Genomic DNA, 25,284 nt, shown 5'->3' with positions numbered 1-25,284 from the left:
TCCCCGGGGCTGGGGGGCCGTTGAGCCTCCCACCCATGAATTTTTCTGGGTGGTGCCCTTTGAGCCCCCCAACCATTTACTTTGTAAGCCCGGGGGGTAGCGGTCCCCGGGGCTGGGGTCCCATCTGGGGCCCCCATGAATTTAATATCTTTCCCCCAGGATTTGGCCCCCCGGTGGCTAATTACTAAGCCTGCGCTTCATTTCATTAGATCCGCACACCCTGCTCGCATTTTGCCGTTATTAAAAACAATATATTTTTTGGGGGGGGGGCCCTGGGGGTCCTTGTGGGACCCCCTAAGCAGGTCTAAAGGTTCAGGGTATTTCTAACCTGCCCCTTTATACGTTTTGCACACTTGTTCCACTGACTTCTTCAGCCTTGCTTCTACCAAGGCACAAAATGGCTGCCAACACTTCCTGGTTTCGAATGTTGACAATCACTTGACAGCCAATTAGCATTCAGTGCGTGATCAGGAGGATGCGCTTAGGGTGCGCTCAGGATGCGCCTGTCCACGGCGGCCATAGATATACATGTGATTTTACTTTTGATTTTCTCAGCAACTACTGAAAGGATTTACACCATTCAAGCAAAAGGCACAAGTCTGAACCACTACCTCTTGGCCAGATTTGGTGTAATTCCATTCAGCAGTTCGGGCTGTAGCCGCGATGAATGGTTCCTATGGAAAATTGCATGGGGAAAACACATTTTGAGAGCCCCCTTTTTTCTTGGCCCCCGCTCCACGAATCACCCCAAGACTTTCAGGATAGGAGCGGATCGGAGCGCCCCACCAGTTTTGAAAATTTTGCAAGATTCGTCACCTGTTCGTCACAATGTTGCGGATTTCCTATGGATAATAGGTCCTAACTATAACTATCTACTGCCGACCGCCAGTAGGTAATATATATGTAAATGTATATATATATATATGTATATATATATATATTCTTTTTTACATTTCTACATTATGTAGGACATTATTAAAGTATAATAGAATTAAGAATTATTATCTTAATAACAGTCTTTTAACTATATATATATATATATATATGTGTATATGTATGTATGTATGACCCAGACAGAGCCCTGTGGCCGAAACGCGTAGGTCATTTGTTTCCTGTATGCACAAGCACTTTGCTATTGATATGAAGAGAAAAGAATAAAAGAAAAAAAATACGAACCTCAGATTGTGTCCTGGTGTTTGGTGACGTCTTTCTGTGTTTGCCTTCCATGCTGGTGAAGTGGAATGTGGAGGGAAAGAGCAGGATCCATGTATCATATATACATAGGTATATTTAAGTTTGTTTAGATCCGTTTAATCTTATATTTGTTTAAATATGTTATTTTGATTATATTACTGTTATATTAATAATTACTATTTAAATCCACATATACTTAAAAACAATATTTTATACGATGATATGTGACAACAATATTTTTCCCATATTTTGATAGTTATAAGTGTAGAATATTTTTGACATCAATATTTATATCACGATATTTTTGTATCACAATATTTTCAGAGCTGATATTTGGTCAGCGAACCATCAGGAAAACAAATTAAACAATTATTTAAACGTCGAGGGACTCAAGTGTGTTACTTGTATTTGAGCGAGACAGCACATATCACTAACTGACATATTTTAGCTCTTAGGATGTGGAAAAGTAAATTTTGCCATGTTCTGTGTCCCTACGTGTCATCCATCATATGTTATGTGTGCATGATTAATATGCATATGTTATTCCCCATGTTTGATTAAAGACGCAATTACAGTTGTGTCCACCTCTAGTATGTCAGTTTCCAGTTCTCGTGAATACTACGAATATCAGGCCTATGTAAAGTTATGTTGCCACGTTTCTCAGTGTGCACGTTATTTCATTATAAAGTCCCCGTTTCTAGGCCTCAAAAGGGCCCGGACACCAGATTCAGCTCCTGTCTCCTGAAGCCCTCGCTGAGGAGCGATCCAGCCCCCACCTGTATCCTCGACCCTTCACTTACTTCCTGCCTCGCAGTGCCCGGTGCAGCTTGGCTCTGCCTCTGAGTCTGCCAAGACTATGTTATGATTCCAGTTATCAGTTCAGCCCTCCTTCTCTGCATTCCTGAGCTACTGAACTGCATCAATAGTTTCCGTCATTGTCTAGCCTTTAGGTCTCCATGTTAAGAGAAATACTGCATTTAATGGTCATTTAATATTCTTCATCACGCACTACATGTAGAATAATGCATGCTCCAGTCTTAGTGTCTGTTAGCCTTTCCCCTCTTGACTTCTAGTTTATATCAACATGTTCCCTAAACATCAGATACTAGATAGGGTTTAGGTACATGTCGCTCCGACCCTCCAGACTTTAGTCTCTGCTCCTAGCACAGAGTTCATAGCCCCCAGCTTCTCCTAGTAATACGTCATTGCCAGTTTGCGCGCACCATTAGGTTAGAGGTCCCGGCTCCTTAGGTAGCCCCCTCCATGGTTTCCGCCCCATTCATGACATATTCTGTTACGTTTGCATCACATGTCTATGTATACGCCCAGTTACACCTACTTTCACCCTTATCTTTCGCGACTGCTACGCGTCACGCCTCTTGCTCCACCCACTGCTACGCCTATTGCAATGTAATGCTATGTGTTTGCGCTATGTATATATGCTCATGTATTGTTATTTAAAATTCATTCAGATTCCTTCCTTACTCCTTCCCTTGTCCAGACCCTGGCAGCGCTGCCAGGCTTGCCATCCTATTTCTGTGCAGGTTGTCCTGTTCCTGTCCTTATGCTGTATTAAACCTGCAAGAAACTCCTACTACCTCGAATCTTGACTCTTATTTTATTGAGCTATCTGTTATTTGTTTATGCATTGAAAAATAGGGTATTATTTATTTATTTACCACATAATGGCGCCCGAATAGGGACTTGCCCTTTCCCCACGCGTCGGTGAAGCCACGCCGACCCCCTGACCCTCTGCAGTCGTGACGGAACTCTTCTGCGCAGTGGCAGATATTTCTGCTCAAGTATCCCTCAGGCCCACGGAGGAAACGGAGGAGGCGGTCCAGCATCCAGACGAGACGGTGGAGGAACGCGGCGAGTCCCGACCAGAGCCCAAGCCAAGAGTCCAAGGTCCGAGGTATCCGGAGGTCCACCCGTAACTGAAGTCCGAAGTCCGAAGTTCGTCGTCCGTCGTCGTAGCAGTCCAGTCCAGTCCGAGGCCTTCCGTTCTTGCTGCCCGGTGAGTACCGTTACTGGGGTGGTATCTAGACAGGGTCAATTTAATTGACTCTGGTCTGTGGGTTGGTGGTACACAGTCCCACAAACGAAGTGTCCACTTCGGTGGATGCGGGTCCTGACGTGTCTCTTTATGAGACCGGTAAGTTTCGTACTGTTTTAGCAGTGCATCTAGTTTCTGTTCTAGTCAGTTCTGTTCTCGAGAAAATTCATGTGTTCTGTTCTCAGTATTTCAGGTGGTATTCTGTTCGAACTGTTATTTTAAATGTTTTTCATGTATTTTAATGTCGTGGTATGAATGGGGAATAAGTATCGTGTTTATTGTGTATTGTATTGTGTCCAGATTATAGTACAGTCATGCCGCTCTTTTCGAAATTACGTCAGTTAAAAACCAGAAAAGGTCTGCTGGAAGCAGCAGTTCCTGTCCCGCCTAGGGACAGCCCAGGTCACTTTATGTATCAGAAGCATGGCATAAGCGCCATATTGTATCTAGATTTATGGGTAGAGTATACCAAGGAGCTAGAAGAAAAGTATAGATGGCCTGTATCAGGTACGTGGGATGCCGAGTGCATCATGAGAGTAGAAGAGGCATTATGGAAAAAGAAAGCCAGACAGTCACAGAAAGATGCCATCGAGTTATGGCGCAAAGAATCTCATAAAAGAACCGAAAAAGAAATCAGAAAGTCAGAATTAAGTAGAGAATCCCAAGAGCGAGCCCAAGAAAAAGAACTAATCGAGATAGGTGAACAAGTCAAAACTGAACAGAGAGACAGACAGAGGAATGCCCTTATTAAGGGTATGTACCCTCTTCTTGCCGAGGGCTTGCCAAAAGCGACCCCGGAGGCATCCAGTAATTTTCCGCCACCATTAGTTCCGATCAAGCTACGTCACAAACCGACCGCAGCTGATATTTTTATTTCGTCCTATCTGGACGACACAGTCCCTGAATATGCAAATCCTGTTCGCGCTCCGCCAGTCCCAGTAAATCAGGCACACCCCGCTCCTCCAGATACCGGGGTACCCCTTGCAGTACCTGCTACGGTACCCCCGGTCCAGCCAGCATTTCAATTTCCCGCCACACTGCCACGAAGAATATCAGTCAACGATTCTAGTTTAGGGGCCGCAGGAGGAGGTCCTCCTCAAACCCCGCCGCCACGCAAGCGTTTATCAGCACTCGAATTACATGCTCAAGCATCACAACGTACTCCCAAGAGTAATAAGTCCGTTGCAGAAATCAGGCAAGCCCTTGGCGAATGTGTCTATGACCCAGTTCCAGGCGAGAATAATATGGTTTTATATTCAGTACGCGTAAGGAGGGTGACCGAGTATCTAGTCACCCTACCAAACATGAAAGAAGATCTAGACAGAATATATCGTTTCATCCGTACAGGGGATGATCCAGAAAGTATTAGTGATGCCATGTCTCAAAGGAAAGCTGAGATCCAGCGTATGATATTAAAGTTTTTAATTAACTGTCTAATAAGAGAACAAGATTACCCGTCTAAAGATCAGGCCGAAATGAAAATCCTGACAAAGTGGAGTGATAATATAGCCGAGGGTAAACATAATACCATCAGTGCTATGGAGAGTATGTACAAGAAAATCCGTAGAGAAATAATAAAGATACACGAACAACGTAAAGCAGCACAAGTAAGCGAGAAAGAAAGTAATTCTGATCCTGAAGAGGAAGATGACGAGAATCCCGCCAGAATAGCGTATGTAGGAAAATCTAGATTTCCAGATCGCCATTTACGCCTAGAATACAAGTCAATTTCCCATCATTCAGCACCAGAACAAGGTCCTCTAGAACAAGTATTTCAAGCTACCGATCACATTCTGAAATCACGAATCGGTTATAGTGAGTTAAGTACCATGCATGAACAAGAACTAGCCCGATCAGCAGTCCGATGGATTACTGATTCTACCACTTTTCCAGACGAAATAGTGGCACAAATGTTTCTGAAATTGCCCCCAGCCGAGCAGCGACTGGTGGGTATGTATATGATCCAGCACCTCATTACTCTGTATGAGGGTCAACACTCTGATCCAGGTCCGTTACATGATATCCTGAACGAGTTACTCCAGTATAGATGGAGAGGTCTAGGTACCGATCTAATTAGTGTCATTCTAGAACAGCGCCACAAATATAGAACGTTTCTGAACCCGCATTTTGTTCATGTCTCACCCCCAGAAAGTAAACCATTTTACATAGAAAGACAGAACCCGTTACGAGAAGTGCATCCAGTTAAGACAGAGGATGGTGAAATGCAACGAGTGTTTGTTTATACCCCGATTACAAAGATGGAACTCCTTGAAATGAAGAAATTAATTCCCTGTCATGACAAAGATCCAGCAGGGTTCCATAGAGAATTAAAAGACATGCTCCGTATGGGAGAATACACTTACCCAGATATAATTAAAATGTTAAAAGTTCTGTTGCCCGCAGGGGTGTATGAAAAGCTTAAGGAAAAAGAATGGGAGGTGGGAGAGAAAAAGATAGATTGGACAGTTCTAGAAGCTGAAGATAAGTCACGTGTACCAGGTACCGGTCTAGGAGAGAAATGTAAAGAATTACCAGAATTATTGATTCAGGTTTTACCCAGATTGTTAACAACGAAAAAGGAAGACTGGGATGCAATCTCAGCCTGTAAACAGAAACAAGACGAAGATATTAGTGATTTTTATTCTAGATTTGAAAAATGTTTTAGTATCAACAGTGGCCTCAAGACAAGTAGCGAGTCATACCCTCATCTCTTTGTTACTAAATTAGTCGAGAATTCAAGTCCACCAATTAAAAATCGAGTTCTGAAAGTCGAAAGTACCTGGCAAGCTAATACCCCGTCCCAAATGTTGCAGATGCTCCAGTATCACCAGAATAGAATCAGGGAAGAACAAGAACACGAGAGAAAACGTATGAAAGACACGAAAATGAAAGTACTAGTTGCACAATCCGTTCCTCAAGACAGTCAGAAGAGGGGTCCGAATCAAGCCAATCATCCTGCGGCTCCCGTTAAAGGGAACTGCAATTATTGTAAACAGCCAGGTCATTTTATAAACGAGTGTGCAGTTCTGAAACACAACATAGCTACCGGTAAGACTAAAGAAAGACCACGTCCGCCTAGACAAGAACAAGTTTCACAGACTCCTCAGCCACAGAATGCACATCAGACAGTTACAGTACCGCAGCCTATTGCTGCAACACAGCATGTTACACAGCAGATGTACCAGTATGCACAGTCTGAGTATCCAGAATACCAGCAGTATTCATGAAATAGCCTAGAGAGGGAGGTAGGCTTGCCTCTCATCGAGGTACCTGTAGATTAAGAGGGTCCCTATGTTCATAGTCAAGTACTAGGGAAAGACAGAAAGTTTTTGATTGATACAGGGGCAAGTAGGACCACAATTAGTCACGCCGAAGTTCCAGGGGCTCCGCTCTCAGGCTCTAGAAATGTTTCCCTTGGATTTTCAGGAAAACCCATTGTAAATGAAATCTCAAAGCCAGTCACTCTAGAAGTAGGTCCATTGTCCCGTACTACTGATCTGTTACTTACTAAGTCATGTCCAGAAAATCTATTAGGCATTAAAACACTGAAAGAGTTAGGTGCAGTTATATGTTGTTCCCCAGAGGGAATACGTCTGTTCCTACGTGACTTTAAGGGTCACTATGTTTTACGTGATTTTGATCCACGATTGTTTAATGTTCCGCAGTATTTATGGGCGCAAGGTCCAACTGATGTAGGGTACATGCAAATCACACCCCATCGTGTGACTCTCAAACCAGGTGTAGTGTTACCACGAATCAGACAGTACAGATTGCCACCCGAGGCTGTAGCAGCCTTATCCAAAATTATTGACGAGCTCATCGCTCAAGGAGTAGTTGTAGAAACTGACTCCAACGTATGTAATTCTCCGATCATTCCAGTCATGAAACGTACTGATCCGAATGCACCCCCAGTATATCGATTAGTGATCGACCTACGAGAACTTAATAAATGTATTATTCCTCAGTACCCAGTTGTCCCAGACATCTCTTCCCTATTGACAGCCATTGATTCCGAAGCCACGTTCTTTACAGTAATTGACCTCAAGAACGCATTTTTTAGTGTTCCAATTCATCCAGACAGCCAGTTTCTTTTCGGATTCTGTTTAAATGGAAGGAGCTATATGTTCACACGCGCTCCTCAAGGTTTCACAGAAAGTCCTAGTATTTACAGTCAAGCACTTAAGAGACAACTTGATAATGTTCACATGCCAACTGACACTGCCCTGCTCCAGTATGTCGATGATCTACTGATCACAGCCCGCTCTGAACGTGACTGCGAGCGTGCGTCACTTACAGTTCTGTATTTCCTAGCCGAGATGGGGCACAAGGTGTCCCCTTCGAAGCTTCAATTCTGTGTCCAGCAAGTGGTATACTTAGGACACTTACTGTCCAAGAGGGGTAGGCAGTTGACACCAGACCGTATCCAGTTGATAGCGAGTCTTCCTCAGCCCAAGACCCAGAAGGAGGTACGTGCTTTTATCGGCCTTACTTCTTATTGTAGACAATGGATTCCTCAGTATGCATTTTTAGCCAAGCCACTGATACAGTTAACGACACAGGAGGCAGCCGCACCGACTGTTCTCCCTTGGACATCTGAACATACACTTAGTTTCAACGAGTTAAAGAAAGCTTTATGCCAAGCTCCAGTTCTAGCAACACCGAACTACAGTAAGCCTTTTACACTTTTCGTCACAGAACGTGAAGGTACAGCATTATCTGTTCTCACACAAGATCAAGCAGGACAATACAAGCCTTGTGCTTATTTTTCGAGCACATTAGATCCAGTCGCCCAGGCGTTGCCTGCGTGCCTCAAGTCAGTTGCAGCCACAGCACTAGCTATTAGACAAAGTGATTCCATAGTTTTAGGACACTCCCTGACAGTACAAGTTCCACACTCCGTTGAAGTTCTTCTAAATCGAACACAAACTCAGCACTTGACAATTGCACGTTTAACAGGTTATGAATTGACACTGTTCCAGCCACACATAGAAATCAGACCCTGCAACATTCTGAACCCTGCTACACTGTTACCATCAGCTAATTCAAATCCTGACACACATGACTGTGTGGAAGTAATTAACATTACGACAAAACCAAGACAAGATCTGACAGATATTCCGTTACCAGACCCTGACCTGACACTTTATGTGGATGGTTCATGCATGAGAACCAGTACAGGAGATCTAGTCGCCGCGTATGCAGTGACTACTGACACTGAAGTTATTGAGACACACCGTATTGACACTCTGTCCGCTCAAGCAGCAGAGCTAGTTGCTCTGACACAAGCCTGCATACACGCCAAGAACCTGAAAGTTAATATTTACACAGATTCACGCTACGCATTTGGAGTCGTACACGACTTTGGAGTGCTCTGGCAGGAGAGAGGTTTCATGACTTCTCATGGAACCAAGATTCAGCATGGTCTCCTTATTCAAGCTCTGTTAGATGCAATACATTTACCGACATCCATTGCCATCATGAAGTGCAAGGCACATACGAAAGTCACTGATATTATTTCCCAGGGTAACGATCTAGCAGATCGCACAGCCAAGCTTACAGCCCAGACTCCAGACATTCCAGTTAACATGACACACACTCCAGATCCGACTAAATGTATGACAGTTAAGGACCCTACTCAAGATGTCATAGATATCCAGTTACATGCTACTCCCGATGAAATCAAGAAATGGTCCGAACAAGGAGGGGTCCAGACAGATCAAGGTTGGGTAACGAAGGGTAGAGCCACATGGTTTCTCCCCGACTCTATGGTTCAAGTCATTATTAATACCGCACATAGTCCAGCACATTTAGGAGAAAAAGCAATGATAGACAGTATCCAGAACATTTGGTTCAACAAGCATTTACGAGCTGCAGCTAAGCAGAAAGTCCGTACCTGTATGATATGTTGTCAGTTCAATCCAGGTAAAAGTGTCCCGGTGGAACAAGGTGGTTTCCAGCCCCCTGACCACCCTTTTGAAGTCCTCCAGATGGATTATATTCAGATGGAGCGATGTCGAGGTTTCAAGTATGTCCTTGTAGTTGTATGCGCTTTGTCCAGGTGGACAGAAGCATATCCAGTCCCAGATTACACAGCCGCGACCACTGCCAAGCAGCTGGTTCGTGAATTCTTCCCTCGTTATGGACTCCCTAGAGTCGTATATTCTGATAACGGCCAGCCATTCTCATCTGAACTCATGAAGCACGTTTCCCTTTTGTTAGGGTACCAGTGGAAGTTCCATTGTGTACGCCATCCTGAAGCAGCTGGTCTCGTTGAGAGACATAATCAGACCCTGAAAATCCGCATCGCCAAAGTTTGTAAAGAAAAAGGTGTGGACTGGCTAGTAGCTCTGCCAGTCGCTCTGTTTTACATGCGTATGGTCGCACATTCCAGATCAGGTCTGTCCCCGTATGAGGTCGTATTCGGCCGCCCCCCTAATATGTGGGGTACACCTAGACCCCGAAGTATTACCGATGTTTCAAGTAATATGCTGACAGATTACCTAGCTTCCTTGATGTCTGCCCTCAACTCATGTCGTTCACAGGTTGCCGCCGCATTTCCAGACAATACCGAGGTGGCACCGCATGAAATCGTTCCAGGATCCATGGTAATGGTGAGGAATTTTGACAGATCAAGTCCGCTGGAGCCCCGCTGGAAGCAGCCCCGGCAGGTCCTCCTCACCACCCGTACAGCCGTGAAGTTAGAAGGCCGAAAAGGATGGATACACCTTTCTCATGTCAAACTGTTTAAAGGACTGAAACCTGCCTTAAAGAACATTTCCCAGGATTTGAAGGATTGCCAAAGCATTGTTCTCAAGGACTGTCCCGCAAATGACATTGATTCAAACCCTCCCCTGTTAGAGGAAACTCCGCAACAGGAGTATAAACAGAAACTCCGGTCTAGTAAAATAAGTCAGTCAGTTTGATTGTCTAAGTCCTCCCCTAGGTGAAACGGTTAGACTGTTTCTGACATGTATAAAATAGACCCCCATAGTGAGAGAGTCAGTCAAAACTCAATCCGATGTATCGTTTTTCTAAGTTTCATATTATTTCTCAGCATTATGATTTCCTGCACCAGTTATGCATTCTACCTATATCTTCCAGTTCCTCATGTAAATATGTCTGCTAATGCTACTATAGAGCACATGTTTAGTGATCTGCCTCCTCATGAACTTTCTTACCGACTCGCTATGCGTAATAATACTTTTATCCGTATGTTACATTACTCACACCAGACCAGCAATGCCACTAATTGTTGGGTGTGTGGTCGACTCCCCCTTTCCAGACACCGAAGGGAGTTCTGCCACTTTTTCCTTATCCCTTTTCACATAATGGTTCGTGTGGAGCATGGTCCACGTTAACGTCATCCTCAACAGATATGTCTTTTCTTAACAGTACATGTTTCCCAGACAAGCAAGGTCTCCCTCACCGAATAGGTTTAGATCTAGAAAATGAAGTGCATAATTTAGGTAATTATTCGTCGAATTTCATGGTCCTGAATGTTCAGTCTGATACTACTCCAGACTTACCCGCAATTTCAGTACTACCAGTCAAAGGCGAATTATGTGTCCGTAATAATGGTTCTGTACATGTAGGACATAGTGATTGTACTACTATTGTCAAGTATAGTGACAGTGGGAAATCTATTTTCAAAGCTTCACGTCATTCCTATTTTATTTGTGGTCAAACTGCATACGTCCGTCTGCCCCTCGATTGGGAGGGAACCTGTTACATTGCCTTCCTACTGCCACCTGTTTTCCTAGCCCCATCTGATTATCACAGAAACACACATCTAGTACACATTAGACATAGAAGGGAAATTGAGTCCCCAATTGTCGATTATACTGAAACCACTCTAGAACAGTATACAGATTTCAATAAAGGTTTCTTCTTCTTTATAGGACCTGTCCAGAATAGTAAGTTAATCCGCAGATTAACCAGAACCCTTGAAGCTGTAGTAAATGAGACTGCCTCTGCTCTAGGTAACTTAACCGAGGAGCAATCTGCTATGAGATTTGTCGTTTTGCAAAATCGTCTCGTCCTTGACGTCATACTGGCCGATAGGGGCGGGGCCTGTAGAGTCATCGGGTCTAGTTGCTGCATTTTCATTCCAAATAACGCGCCGTCTGTTTATTCAGCTATAACCAGACTTCATAAAATTGCCCATCTGTTACACCAAGATCCAGGCACCTGGACATGGTCCGGTTGGCTCTGGAGTATAATTTCCGCCTGGGGATGGAAAGTCTTGTCCTTTCTAGGTATTGCAGTAGCGGTCATATTCAGCTGCTGCCTCTGTATACAATGTGGCCCTGCGATTTGCGGCATTTGTGCTACATCCTGTATTCCTAGTATAACTCCTAGTCCCAAGTCCCGTTCTAAATCCAGTTCCAAGAGAATTCGAGACGAGCAAATGATACTGTATGAAATGATAGATGGTATCATGAATATTGATGTTTCCTGATGGAAACGTAGTGACAAGGAGGGAATGTGGAAAAGTAAATTTTGCCATGTTCTGTGTCCCTACGTGTCATCCATCATATGTTATGTGTGCATGATTAATATGCATATGTTATTCCCCATGTTTGATTAAAGACGCAATTACAGTTGTGTCCACCTCTAGTATGTCAGTTTCCAGTTCTCGTGAATACTACGAATATCAGGCCTATGTAAAGTTATGTTGCCACGTTTCTCAGTGTGCACGTTATTTCATTATAAAGTCCCCGTTTCTAGGCCTCAAAAGGGCCCGGACACCAGATTCAGCTCCTGTCTCCTGAAGCCCTCGCTGAGGAGCGATCCAGCCCCCACCTGTATCCTCGACCCTTCACTTACTTCCTGCCTCGCAGTGCCCGGTGCAGCTTGGCTCTGCCTCTGAGTCTGCCAAGACTATGTTATGATTCCAGTTATCAGTTCAGCCCTCCTTCTCTGCATTCCTGAGCTACTGAACTGCATCAATAGTTTCCGTCATTGTCTAGCCTTTAGGTCTCCATGTTAAGAGAAATACTGCATTTAATGGTCATTTAATATTCTTCATCACGCACTACATGTAGAATAATGCATGCTCCAGTCTTAGTGTCTGTTAGCCTTTCCCCTCTTGACTTCTAGTTTATATCAACATGTTCCCTAAACATCAGATACTAGATAGGGTTTAGGTACATGTCGCTCCGACCCTCCAGACTTTAGTCTCTGCTCCTAGCACAGAGTTCATAGCCCCCAGCTTCTCCTAGTAATACGTCATTGCCAGTTTGCGCGCACCATTAGGTTAGAGGTCCCGGCTCCTTAGGTAGCCCCCTCCATGGTTTCCGCCCCATTCATGACATATTCTGTTACGTTTGCATCACATGTCTATGTATACGCCCAGTTACACCTACTTTCACCCTTATCTTTCGCGACTGCTACGCGTCACGCCTCTTGCTCCACCCACTGCTACGCCTATTGCAATGTAATGCTATGTGTTTGCGCTATGTATATATGCTCATGTATTGTTATTTAAAATTCATTCAGATTCCTTCCTTACTCCTTCCCTTGTCCAGACCCTGGCAGCGCTGCCAGGCTTGCCATCCTATTTCTGTGCAGGTTGTCCTGTTCCTGTCCTTATGCTGTATTAAACCTGCAAGAAACTCCTACTACCTCGAATCTTGACTCTTATTTTATTGAGCTATCTGTTATTTGTTTATGCATTGAAAAATAGGGTATTATTTATTTATTTACCACAAGGAGACACCTTTGTATACAGGGGGGATGGGGAACTGTGCAAACTTGTATGGATCAAGCACGATATCTGTCCGCTGTCACATCCTGCACCATTTCTCAGCTCCTTGGAGAGCAAGATGTCCTACAGAGGCACTACTAGTTCAAGCTACCATTCACCGGGCAGCCAACAATGCCCCCCCGCACATGAGCCACTGCTTTCCTGGATCCACAGCACATCACCAGCCCTGTCTTCCTTCCAACACTGCATCCGCAGTCTCCCTCAATACCCTGTCAGCACAGCTGCACTACATCTGGGGGCACCCACCGCACACTACAACTTCTGCTGTCTGACACCACTGCTCCAATTCATCTGCCAGCACTCCTGTCACCACAGCAGCCCTTCATCCTTATAGCTGAAGCCTCCCTGCACCACCACCCTGCCTGCACTGCACAGTAAACAAATCTGTGCATCTATGATGGACATGTCCAGGGTGATAGTGTACCCCTCCCCTGGACAGGGCCTTGGCTGCTCGTGGCCCCCCGTCGCTGCTGAGGAGCTGATGCAGAGCATCGCAGAGCTAGTAGGATGGATGGACATGCGCAAGACCACCCAGGCGTCGGGGTATGCGCTGTATATAATTCCGCGTTCATACTCCTCTGCATTTTGGGCCCCTCCCATGGCTGCATGGCCACTGAAAACACACAGCATTCAAATGAATGGCTGCAGGTTACCAAAAGAACTTGGACATGTGCATTAACCAACTGAGCTACCTCACATGGTTTATTTCCTGAATGCTGCACTTGGATCTCAGCAGCAGGTGGGGAACAGTTTGCACCTGCACTTCCTGGAAGTGTCACAGGTGACCATGAGCCAGTGTCACACTGAAGGGTTGTGTGCATGTCTGTGACACCCCCAGAGGCGGATCTGTGTGTGAGGCCTTGTCAAGGGTTGTCACTTCCTAAACTCATGACAGCAGAGGCCTCTTTCACCACACCCCCCACTGAACACCATCACGGCTTGTAGGAGAGAGTTAAACAACCACTTCCGGGACACAGGCAGCACTGCTGGGCACAACTTGTGTCTTCAAGATTAATGAGCTGTATCTTGGCCACTAAAAGATATTGTGGAAATTAGAAATGTGATGGCTGTGGATGGCTCAAGGCTGTAATCTTGTGTTCAGAGAAGAACTGCAGGACAAACACCACCAGCCTTACAGGGCGCAGTGCTCTTCTGTATGAACACCGCAGAGTAAACACCTAGTCCTACTGGGACCACTGACAAAAGAACATCTCTCTGTGCATTATACCCTGTGTAAATATACAATTAGATGTAACAACTGCTAAAGTTGTGAGTTGACCATTCACACCACAGCAGAGGGTTTCCAACATAAAACACTCATTATTATATTTTTGAATATGTCCATCTAGCTCTGTCGCTGCCAGTCTGAGAACTCTCCTAATGAGATTCCTAAATAAACAGGGCGTGGTTAGATGTGTAAGGTGGGATGTGTCACTAGAGTGGAGCAAGGACGGGAAGGAAATAAAGATAAAACGGAAGTTGTGACGCCTCTGCCTTTGCTCTGCTTTATTCCTCTCCATATCTCTTCTGTCCTGCAGGTTGGATTACTGCTCCCTCACTGAGTCAAGCTGCGAAGACCTCGTCTCTGTCCTGGAAAAAAACACATCTCTCACAGAGCTCTTTCTGGTCGGCAATGAACTGCAAGACACTGGAGTGAAGAAGTTGTGTGAAGCCCTAAAACTTCCTGAATGCAAACTACACACACTGAGGTATAGAGCTGTGCAGTTGTTATCACGTCATTGATTTCTAAAATATACATTGTAGGTTCTGGAAAAGGTACATCCATTCCACAACAATACAATGTGTGCAATAAGTGAGGTTTGTGAAGTGGGTTACCCAAGTCCAAGAACTGAGTTTGGAACAAGCCCCACTCTAATGGTGCAGAAGGGTGCACTTCAAAGCTTGCTTTTCAGGTATTTGGGCTAAAATGTCAACAACGGCACAGATCTGCCCATAACTGCCCTGGCACCTTCTCCAACTAGATGCTCCACCCATTAACAGATCTGTTGCTGGCCTTAAACTTCCTTAATAAAGATGGACATGGTCAGAACAATAAGAAAGGTACATCTAACCATATATAGTCAGGGGCGCAACTTGAAGGGGTGTAAGAGGTGGAACCCCTCACCCCTAATCATTTCTTAAAGTCAGGTCTCAGCCTCTTGACAGCCCAATGACAGCTGGTCGTCACTGTCATGTGACCTAGCTGCTGGTAGTCTGATATATCCCCTAGTTCTTGTGTGTGTGTGTGTGTGTGTGTGTGGCTGTGGCTGTGTGTTCCACTGTCTATGTGGCTCTGTACGTGTTTGTGCATTTGTGTGTGTGTGTGTGCTTGTGTGTGTGTCTGTGTGGGTGTGTGTACCTGTGTGTGCCTGTGTGGCTATGTGTGGCTGTGTATACCTGTATGTGTGTGTCGGTGTGTTTTTGTGTGGCGCTGTGTACCTGTGTGTCTGTTTGTCTAAGTGTGTCTCTGAGGCTGTGTGTGTGGCTGTGTGTGTGTGACTGTATGTGGGTGTGTGTGTTTGTGAGTGGGTGGCATGTAGGTAGCACGCACACCGGTCGGGCTCTTTGATATCCCTGCTGGGGCAAAAGGCCCATGACAGTCATTCACAATGCTTGCCTGGATGGCCCTAGTGAACCGACACCCCAAAGAGCAATATTCCAAGGGGTGTTCTGGACCCAAATGACAACCTTCACCCAAACATCTGTCCTCTACTTGCAAAAGCAGATGTCGGTGTTGAATGCTTTTAGTTTCAGTCAGACCAGGGGTCTCCAACCTTTTCTGTAGTGAGAGCTACTTCTGATTTTGAAGCTACTAAAGGCAAGTAACTTGCTCATTGTTACCAGACACCCCCACGCCCGCTTCACTGACTCTAAGCTTAATGTCCATAGAGATGGATACTACGGTTTGAACAAAATACTTGAGCTACACTTTTATTTAATTTGGAGAGATTTAGAGTGCAGAAAAGTCTTTCATAATATGGAAAATTGTTTGCCTTTTACATTTATCCCAAATTGCTATATATTTCTGATATAAATATCTCATGTCTACCAGCCACTGAGAGCAAGACGCCTCCTGGGTGTAAATGCAGCACCTTGAAATGGGAGAACATTAAAATGAAGAGAAAACTCAATCATTAAGTTAACAGTTCATTTTTATTTTCTCCCATTTAACATCATTCAGAAACGTCTTGCTCTCGCACTCCGTTTTGTTACTGAGTTGACATCAACTTTTATTTAAGAGTTAAATCCATCAGTCGTTCATTTCTTCACCTCGGTGTAGGAAGGTGGAATCTGACTATATGGTTGCCCCCACTTTTTTCCTGGTGTTTTGCTGTTTTTTTTACTTAGTTGGGCTGGGACCCTGCTAATCAGGGCCCCAGCCTATCTGCTTTCGCTTTAAAATTGTAACCATGTATTTTAGGTACATACCAGATTGGGTATTGGGTCACCTTTGTGAGCCCCTGTATAGTGTACCACAGGTACCCAGGGCATAGGTGCATCCAAGGCCTACCAGGGGCTGCTGCATGTATTATGCCACCCCTGGCTGGCCCTCCAAACTGACCCCACAGGTCTGTTCACACAGCCTGGGTAAGGTGGTGTAATCACCCCTTACTTAGATATAGTATACCTATATCTACCTTATATATAGACACATATGCACCTATAAGTCACTCCTATGGTAGGCCTCGACAATCCTGGAGGCAGAGTGCTTGGTTTTATGTGAGAGGGTACCCTAGCATTAGCTGAGCCCCTCTTCAGCTTTCGGAACCATCTCCTTATAGCTGTCTATGATATAGCCATACCATATACTCTTAAGTGCATTATAATCCTCGCGGTTAATGCTAACCTTGGTTTGGCTTTATCAAAACATGTCGTGTAAGGTGTCAAACACTTTGGAATACTACTCCCCGCCAATTCTGGCGGCGGGGGTAGCATTCCACCCTTCTAGAGGGAAAAGACATGTCAGTACTGCTTTACCCATTAGGGTTAACAGAGCCCCAGTATCACAAAATGGATGCTGCTGCCACAGACACAAGTCTGACCTCCTGCTGCTGGATGAAACTCTGGCAGGGGAGGCCTGGATAATAGGTTTCCTGTCCAGGGAGGTGCCAGCACCTCCCCAGACAGGCAGATGTGTATTGGGACAGAGAGGGCTGCATCAGCAGATGCTTTCTGAGACACTGCACGGGGCACACAAGGTGCTCCACGCATAGCCTGGTTCAAACCAGTTGCTGGGGCACTCCAGCCTCGCACTGGCGCGAACCTGGACAAAGGGAAAGGGGTGTAACCACCCCCTTCCCAGGTCCACCCATAGGAGGTACCTAGCAGGTAATCCAGCCCCTTTTATCAGTATAAAGATAGGAGCTGTGTCCCCAGGACTTTGGATTATCCTGGAAAGAAACTTTGATACAGAACTCTTGGAGCTTCGACGTTCTATTCCGACTAGAAGACTGAAAACATCTCTGTTGTGGTCAAGGAGTGATCACCCTGTGCAAACAGGCACCACCGGTAAGTTGCCGGTTTGCTTTGTCGACGCTCCTGCTGGAACCCGAAGACTCAGTGACACAGAACTGGACTTCCAGACTTCTCTGACGCCGACCCATATCCACAGCAAAGCTGAGACCTGTGGCGGACACGAGAGACGTGGGACCAGACTCCCTGGACATCCTGCATTTTGCTAACTGCATCAACTGCTGAGATAACTCGCAGTTGTGCATTGGGGTACGAGAAGCCCCAGACCCGAGCACCATTTGCACCGAAGCTTAGCCCTCCACACTCCATGAGTGCCGTGTGGGGCCTGCTCCTGCATTTCAGCTTGACGCGTCTTCCCGGTTCCTAGTCCGTTGGCTAGTGAGCCCCCTGAAGACTTCCTTTTGAATTTACACTGCTGGCCTGGTTGCTCCAGACTTGCTCCAGCTTCCCTTCAAAAGAGAAGCGCCCCAGACCTTGCTGGTCTGACTCAAAGCCAATCTTCACTTCCTGCGTGGATTGCGGTTGCCAAAGCTTGTTGGGTCCAATCCGGATACCGACACCGCAGTCAACTAGATCCTTTGTGGGACAGCTCGTATCCAGCTCCTGGTCATCGTTCATGCCTCCTGGACCTCGTGGCTGCAGAGACAAGCTTCACCTCTTCACCTGCAAAGCACCCGACATCGCCTGGTTCCTTCCTGGTCACTGACTAGTAACCCAGACTCTGTCCCCTCTGCTTTCAGGTTCTTCACATCCTTGATCTACCATTGGATCCACCCGGACACTTTTCCTCTGGTAGCCTGCAGCACTTCTTTGCAGCTCTCCATAGAAAATGACGACGAAACCGACATCGAAAGGCACCTATGCACCCGGCTTGCCTGGGTGAGGTAACACGAGTACTCCGGTGCTCCCGTGGGTCTTGACTCTCGAGGTGTCCTAGTTTAAAGGGGTTTTAACGTAGTCCATCCGTAAGTGTCCTAAAACATTAACTTTGTAACTTCTTCGTTCCCCATTCTAAGTCAATGGTAACCCGTGTGTGAGTTTAGACACTGCACACGCCTCCTGTGGGCCTCCTACTTCCTAACCCGTGGTTGTTTAGTGTAGCCCCAGCGATTCCCTAGGCCTTAGGCCTATTCTCTGTTTCAGTCGTGGTTCTTATACTACTTGATTAGTATATGGTTTGTGAGGCCCCTAGGGCAAAACTGTATTTGTCTAACTTATCGTATGCTAATTAAGTAACTTGTGATGTACTTCGATCTCTGACCTCATAAAGAGTGCAGAGGGGTTGTGTTAGAAATAAATACATATATGTTTTATATATATCTTGTGTGGTGTCCTTTCTTTTGGTATTCAAGGGATTATAATTGGTAAAACAGCTTGTTTTACATGCTCTCTGAAGTCTTAGCCTATGACTGCTGGTCCGTGCTACCACTAGGATATCTTGTCTGTAAGGTTGACTTTACAACCACCAACAATAAGGGTCGATTTAGATTGGTGCAAGGTGCCCACTAGAACTAGTGACATTGATAGAGCGCGCGAGGCCACCCGGCCAACAGTTTTCGCCGTTTCCGGCTTCAGGGCCCATATACTTTTCAAATCACCATATACATCGATCGGGTGACTTCACGAGCTCTATCAGGTTGGTGTGTGTGTGTTCCCTGCTACCAATTTTCAATGCACCCGACTTACCATCCACCGATGCGGGTGCCTAATGACCACAATGAATCAGGGAGCTAGCTGTAAAAAGAAAGGCAGCAAAATACAAACCCAACCAATAACATTCAAATACTGTTTAAATGACCACGGACAACTGGAAGTTTTAAAATGTTTATCTAAATTCAATATTTTCTTGCATGAGGTACAGTAAAATAAGGCAATCAATAACCAAGATAACGTAAATCACATAGGCAGAAAGAAATAATGACAGAGTAATCATCAAAGTACTAATAAAATGTAACGAGAAAAGATACTATATAAGTCAGTATTATCTAGACAGTGATAGACTAAGTGTGTGTGACTATAGAAGAATTTATAATGAATAACACGCTTCACTTAAGGTGAAAGGGCCTTTGAACAACCTAGGCAACGAAGTTCTAGACCATATCAGGAAATGACATACTGCTATGCAAAATATGATTTCTAACAAATGAGAAGACATAGGAATAACTTTGCAAAAATTATAAATGACTGTTCAATAGTTGCGGAAAGGCATGGAAATATAACATATGCAATGTTGACTTTATTTAAGCAAAAGTTAGAAATTCAGAAGGTGCAAGAATTTCAAGAGGTTCAGAGTGATATTTACCTAGAAAGGTGTGGAAACCAAACCCTGGCCACGGGTCAGTTAAGGACAGGAAACCCTCAAGGAAGGATACCCCTCAAAGGACAGTAGGTGCAGAATGGACACCCAGGATAGGACAGGATCCCCTCGGAATAGGAATCAGGACAGGACCCTCAGGACAGGACAGCAAACCCTCAGGACAGGACCCTCTTCAGGACAGGACCGGAACCCACAGTTCGGAAGCAACGCCTGCGCTCCACCCGCTCTGCAGCTATCGATCAAGACCCCGATTGGGTCAGCGAACTCCCAGCTAAGTGCTTTGCCAGCACTTTAAGGTTCAGTAGAACCTTAGTCTATGGTCAAATTCGGACAGAGTGCTCCGCAGCGCTCTGTATCTTCAGTCACCTATTGAGTGCGTTGGGTCAGTGACAGGTCAGCTAAACCAGACAAGTCGGACGGTTCACTAGGTGAACCCAGGGTAGATATACAGTTTGGGGACAGTGTACCACCCCCCAATGTTGCAAAGTGTCAGAATCCCTCAATTTCGATTGGTCCTAAGGTAGGGTTTGGGTAACACACCAATCACAATACACGATTTGAAGCCTTCATTTACATATTTGGGTACCGCCTAGCAGATTTGGGGTTCCCATGAGCTAACAGTAGCGCAACAATACAATGTATCATATAAGGAGCCACATTCGCTGTTCTCGCAGGGCAGAGGTGACTTTCTCAGGAGCATCTCGCCCATCACTGCCAGCTGGCTATGTTCCATCGGCCAAGGTCCCTCGTGCTGCCGAATGTCGCACAGGCGCAGAAGGGACCTCCAATATGGCTCTCCTCTCACTCAGACCCCCATTTCCCGCGGTACATGAAAAGCAAGCGAAAACAAATTAATACATAATAATGTCATTATGAAAAACACATCACAGGGTTGGTACTTTTAATTCATCATCAAGAAACAAACTTATGCAATTAAATGTTAGCTACATTGAGACGGACACAAGAGCAGTGGCACGAGCTGTACCACATGATAAGCACAGCTATGAATTACGCATGCGCATAACTTTCCCTCCACTTCTGCAGACGCGTCAGGACACGTGAGTGTGGCTGACGCATGCGCAGTAACTAAAATACAAGCGGCGGCCATTTTAGGGGACACGAGTAATTATTTTAGTAAAACACATGTGCAAGCTTCACGGTCTTTCTCCAAACTAAATATAAATGTTAGTAAAACATACACGGGTTACCTTGTTACACATAAACGAGGTTCTTGATTTCGGCAAGCCGCAAAATATGCAAAGCTTTGCTTCATCAATCCCCTCTTTGATGATATCTACTATCATCACAAATTATACTGGAACCAGATGCCAACTTTCTTTCACACTTTATAAAGTTCTATTTCTTCCAGCAACCGCTCTAACTTTTCTCTTTCAGTTTTAGCCGGGTGAGAAGTTTTCACCTTTTTGTATATCTGATCATTCACTTCCTCTAATTCAATCTCATCCACACTTCGTTTCACTCCTCTTGCATTAACCTCGTGCTTTTTGGTGCGCTTGCGGTATTTACAGCATAAGAAAATGGAAAGTATAATAAGACCTATAATACCAATTGGCATCAGAATTTTGAATAATAAGCTTTTACCTATGCTAGCAAGCCAATGACCTACATTTGAGAGACCATCTACCAGTCTCTTCCAGGCACTATCAACCTCGAGTGGTTTGAGTTCCTTTGCCAAATTAGTAATGTTTTTCACATATCTTTTGATCTGTACACTTTTATCCGGAATATAAGTGCAACAATGTTGCGCCTTCAACATCCGGCAGACTCCGCCCTCTTTCGCTAATAAGGTGTCAAGAGCAAGTCGATTTTGTAAAACCATTGATCTGATCGCAACCATTTCGGTATTTACCAGCAGGAATCCATGAGCTGTTTCAGTAGACAGCACATCTACTATAGTAGACAATTTGCAAATTCTGTGAGTGTTCAGAACCACTCCCACTCCAGGTATCAGTGCACTGAAAATACTACCCATAATTTCACCTATACTTTCTCTTTTACTACGCACTAAGCCATTAGTATCTTCATTGCTTCCAGCTTTTCCATTCACATGGTATATTTTCGGGAAAACAATGCCAAAGTAGCAGCTTCCATACCAGTGATCCGGCAATTTGAAATAAGCCTTGTCCCCACAAATATAATAAATTCCAGGAAACACAGGCTCTGACCCATTTTTGAAACCCCAACCTCCAATTACCTTGTAATTATGTTCGCATTCACTGGAACCAATGAAAACATTATTATAATAGCTAGTCTTCTCGCGGTGAAGACATAGCTTGCCTTTCTTTTCAAAATCCAGCAACAGAGCAGGACCCGCTCCACCAGATGAGGTGCCTTCCATGTTTTCTGCCCACTTTGGCTTTTTCTGACTTTCGTCATTAGCCTTCTTCTGAATTTTAATTCTCCTTTTCTCTGCCATGTTCAGGAACATCTTTTCCTGCTCACGCAAAGAACAAGTCAAGTTATCTCTGTGTGCGTCTGCTATGTCAATGTTCCCTATAGTCAGAAAGTAGTCTCCCATATATCTTATGGTGTCAGTTTTGGTATGTACAGGATTCAAGTTCCCACGTATAGGAAGTTCAGAAAAGATCACGTCATTGTTAGAGTAATAATACTGTAACGGTCCCCTTTTGTAAAATAAACTAGCTAAAATGCTACAGGAAATTCCATATGTCAATGGCAGATGATGGTATGTCACGCCTTCAGCCACCGAAGTAGGTAGCTTCATGCAGACATAGCAATCTTCGATTTCCATAGTCTCTACATAGTGTATTAACAAGTTTGCGAAAACATTTAAATGTGTCCTGTTCTTCATGCCATGATAATGTAGTCCTTTCTCATCTGATGCTTCTAAGTCTCGTTTAGTTTGTCTCAATGCTCTCTCATGTCTTTCTACACTCTGTGTTGTCAGCTCCTCATTGTCAGTATTTACAACTTCAGTAGGGACAATGTTAGTATCTTTACTTACAGCAAAGGGAATGAAAATTGTTAATCCTATCCAGATAACTATTAGCACTACTACACTACATATACACACTTTGCAACACGTCTTAAAACGGCTGCAACTAGGACTACCATTCACTGTTGAATCAGACATTTTAGCTCAGTAGGAGTGTTCTCACCCCTCTTTTTTACTTTTTACACAACTCGCTTACTTTGTGCAAATTCACGGTGGTTCGTCTTCCTCTTCAGCTGAGTACTCTGGGACAGGTTCTCCGTCGCTCACGTCAGTTATATCAAGATCTTCAAGTTCTTCCAAAACCAGTGTCCATTCAGGAGACTTGTACTTTTTGTTTTGTCTTTTTATTCGCTCACTCCTTCTTTTGGAAGAGTCTTCTTCTTGTTCTGCTATTCGAGCACTTCTTCTTGCTTCTGCACGTTTTTCTTCCACTGTCTTTATCCTTAGTCTTAGTCTTTTTACAAACCTAGGCTCAAGGTTGTTTCTTTTCTTTAGTCTCTTAGTCGGTACTTGGACTTCACTTTCTTTTCTTATTCTCTTGTTCTCTTTTTCTTGTGGTAATTCTTCTCCACTTTCTTCCTCTACTTCCCTTATCTGACTAGTTCCAGGGCTAGCATCAAATTTTTCTGCCTGGTTGCTAATCTGGCCTTGTTCAGGAATATTTTGTTTTTGGCTTTCGATTGTCTCTGTTTCTGTTCCTGTTTCTGTTTCCTGAACCCGTTTTTCTAACCCTATCTGATCCTGTTCAAGCACTTCGATCTCTTGATTTTCTTCTGCTCGAACTATTACTCTATGTCTAGTCTGTCCCTTATCCACATCAGGAGTTAGCGGAGGAGTATCAAACACTTGCTCTGTATCCTGCACTTGTTCAGTATCGGGTACTTGTTCAGTATCGGGTATTTGTTCAGTCTTACTCACTGGATCTGTATCAATCACGTGCTCTGTCCCTGTCTGACCTTCTCCTTCCTCAGTTTTGATTTGAATCTCAAGTGGCTGAGGATCTTCGCCTGTGCCTTGCTTTTCCTGACTAGTCCACTCTCTACCCTCACTAAGTCGTTCTCTTGTTCTGATAGGATCTTCGGTCAGATCAATCATCGGTATCCATTCTTCTGGCCATATGCTTGGCAGCTCGTCTTCAGCTACTCCTGGCTCAGTTTCCTGGACCTCTTCAGCAGGCTGGGTTCTTGGCAGTTCGCGGTCAACTACTCCTGGGCCAACGTCTGCTGTTCCTGCAACCTGACTGGTGCTGGGCTGCTCGTTGTCAGTTGCTACTGGTCTGACTTCTTCAGGTTCCTCTGCTGGTTGCCCTGGTTCTTCAAATCCTTTGTCTGGCAATACCTTCTGAGTGTGTCCGGCGTGGATCCACTGGGGAACACCTGCGACTTTCACTGCAGTGGTTGTTACCAGGATTACTTGGCGTTTCTTTCCCCACCTTGGTGCCAGACAGCTTGATCGAGTGTGCTTCTTTATTTTGACCCAGTCTCCTGGAACCAAGTTGTGGAGAGGAGTCGTTGGATTAAGGATGCCGTCGTCTCCAATCTGGCGAGAGATAGAACGCACTTGGTCACCCAATCTTCTGCAGTATTCAAGCACCAAATCATCAGTAATACTCAACAGTTTGCTTCCTGGCACCCATGCTTGTCTCATCACTCTTCCCATAATGATTTCATGGGGACTTAGGCCTGTCTTGCGGTCTGGAACACTTCTCAGTCCCATCAGGACCAGGGGCAGGGCCTTCACCCAGTTCATGCCAGTAGCATCTGTCAGCTTTGCTAGTCTGTTTTTGATAGTTCCATTTACTTGTTCCACTATTCCAGAAGCCTCTGGGTGGTATGCACAATGGAGTTTCTGCCTTATTCCAAAGGCCTTACAGAGTTCAGCCAGTATGTCATTCTGGAAATGTCCACCCTTATCTGATTCAATAATGCATGGTATTCCGAACCTAGGTATCAGTTCTTTTAGTAAACACTTCGCTACTGTCAGTGCGTCACTTTTGGGAGTAGGGTAAGCTTCTACCCATTTCGAAAATACGCACACAATGACAAGGACATATCTCTTTCTTTCACAAAGGGGCATGGTGATGAAATCAATCTGTATTTTTATAAAGGGACCCCCTGACCTCCCAATCTTGCTCAGTTCAACCATTGTCCTTTTGCCTGGGTTCATCTGTTGACATGACAGGCACCTCTGGCAGAGGGACTCTGCTACCTTCCTGAACTTTTTGCTGTACCAAGTCTGTTGAAATACCAGAATCATGGCATCCCTACCAATGTGTGATCCTTCATGTATTAATCTTGCCATTGTGCCAAGCAAGTGTCGGGGTAACACAGGCATACCAGTTGGGCCCAAAATCACACCATCCACACGCCTCGGTCTACAGCCATCCTCCTTCCATTTTTCTCTTTCTTGCCAAGGAGCCGACTCCTGCCACTCTCTCACCTCATCCCATGTAGGCACTTCCTCAAACACCTGAAGCTGGCAGCTGGTTCCTGGCCCCCCTC

The 25,284-nt window shown here is 44.9% G+C and overlaps 1 protein-coding gene across 1 annotated transcript in view; it reads left to right on the top strand.

Annotated features, from left to right (window-relative positions):
* Positions 1-25,284, top strand: part of LOC144828103 (NACHT, LRR and PYD domains-containing protein 3-like) — a 646,597-nt gene that overhangs the window by 485,914 nt on the left and 135,399 nt on the right. Inside the window, 1 exon segment of the mRNA XM_078686228.1 lies at positions 14,555-14,725. Coding sequence (XP_078542354.1) covers positions 14,555-14,725 — 171 coding nt within the window.

The sequence above is a fragment of the Lissotriton helveticus genome, chromosome 4_1 (genome assembly GCF_964261635.1).
Source record: "Lissotriton helveticus chromosome 4_1, aLisHel1.1, whole genome shotgun sequence".
Taxonomy (NCBI): Eukaryota; Metazoa; Chordata; class Amphibia; order Caudata; family Salamandridae; genus Lissotriton; species Lissotriton helveticus.
The sequence above is the reverse complement of the archived record's forward strand: the minus strand, read 5'-3'. Positions and strand labels throughout refer to the sequence as shown.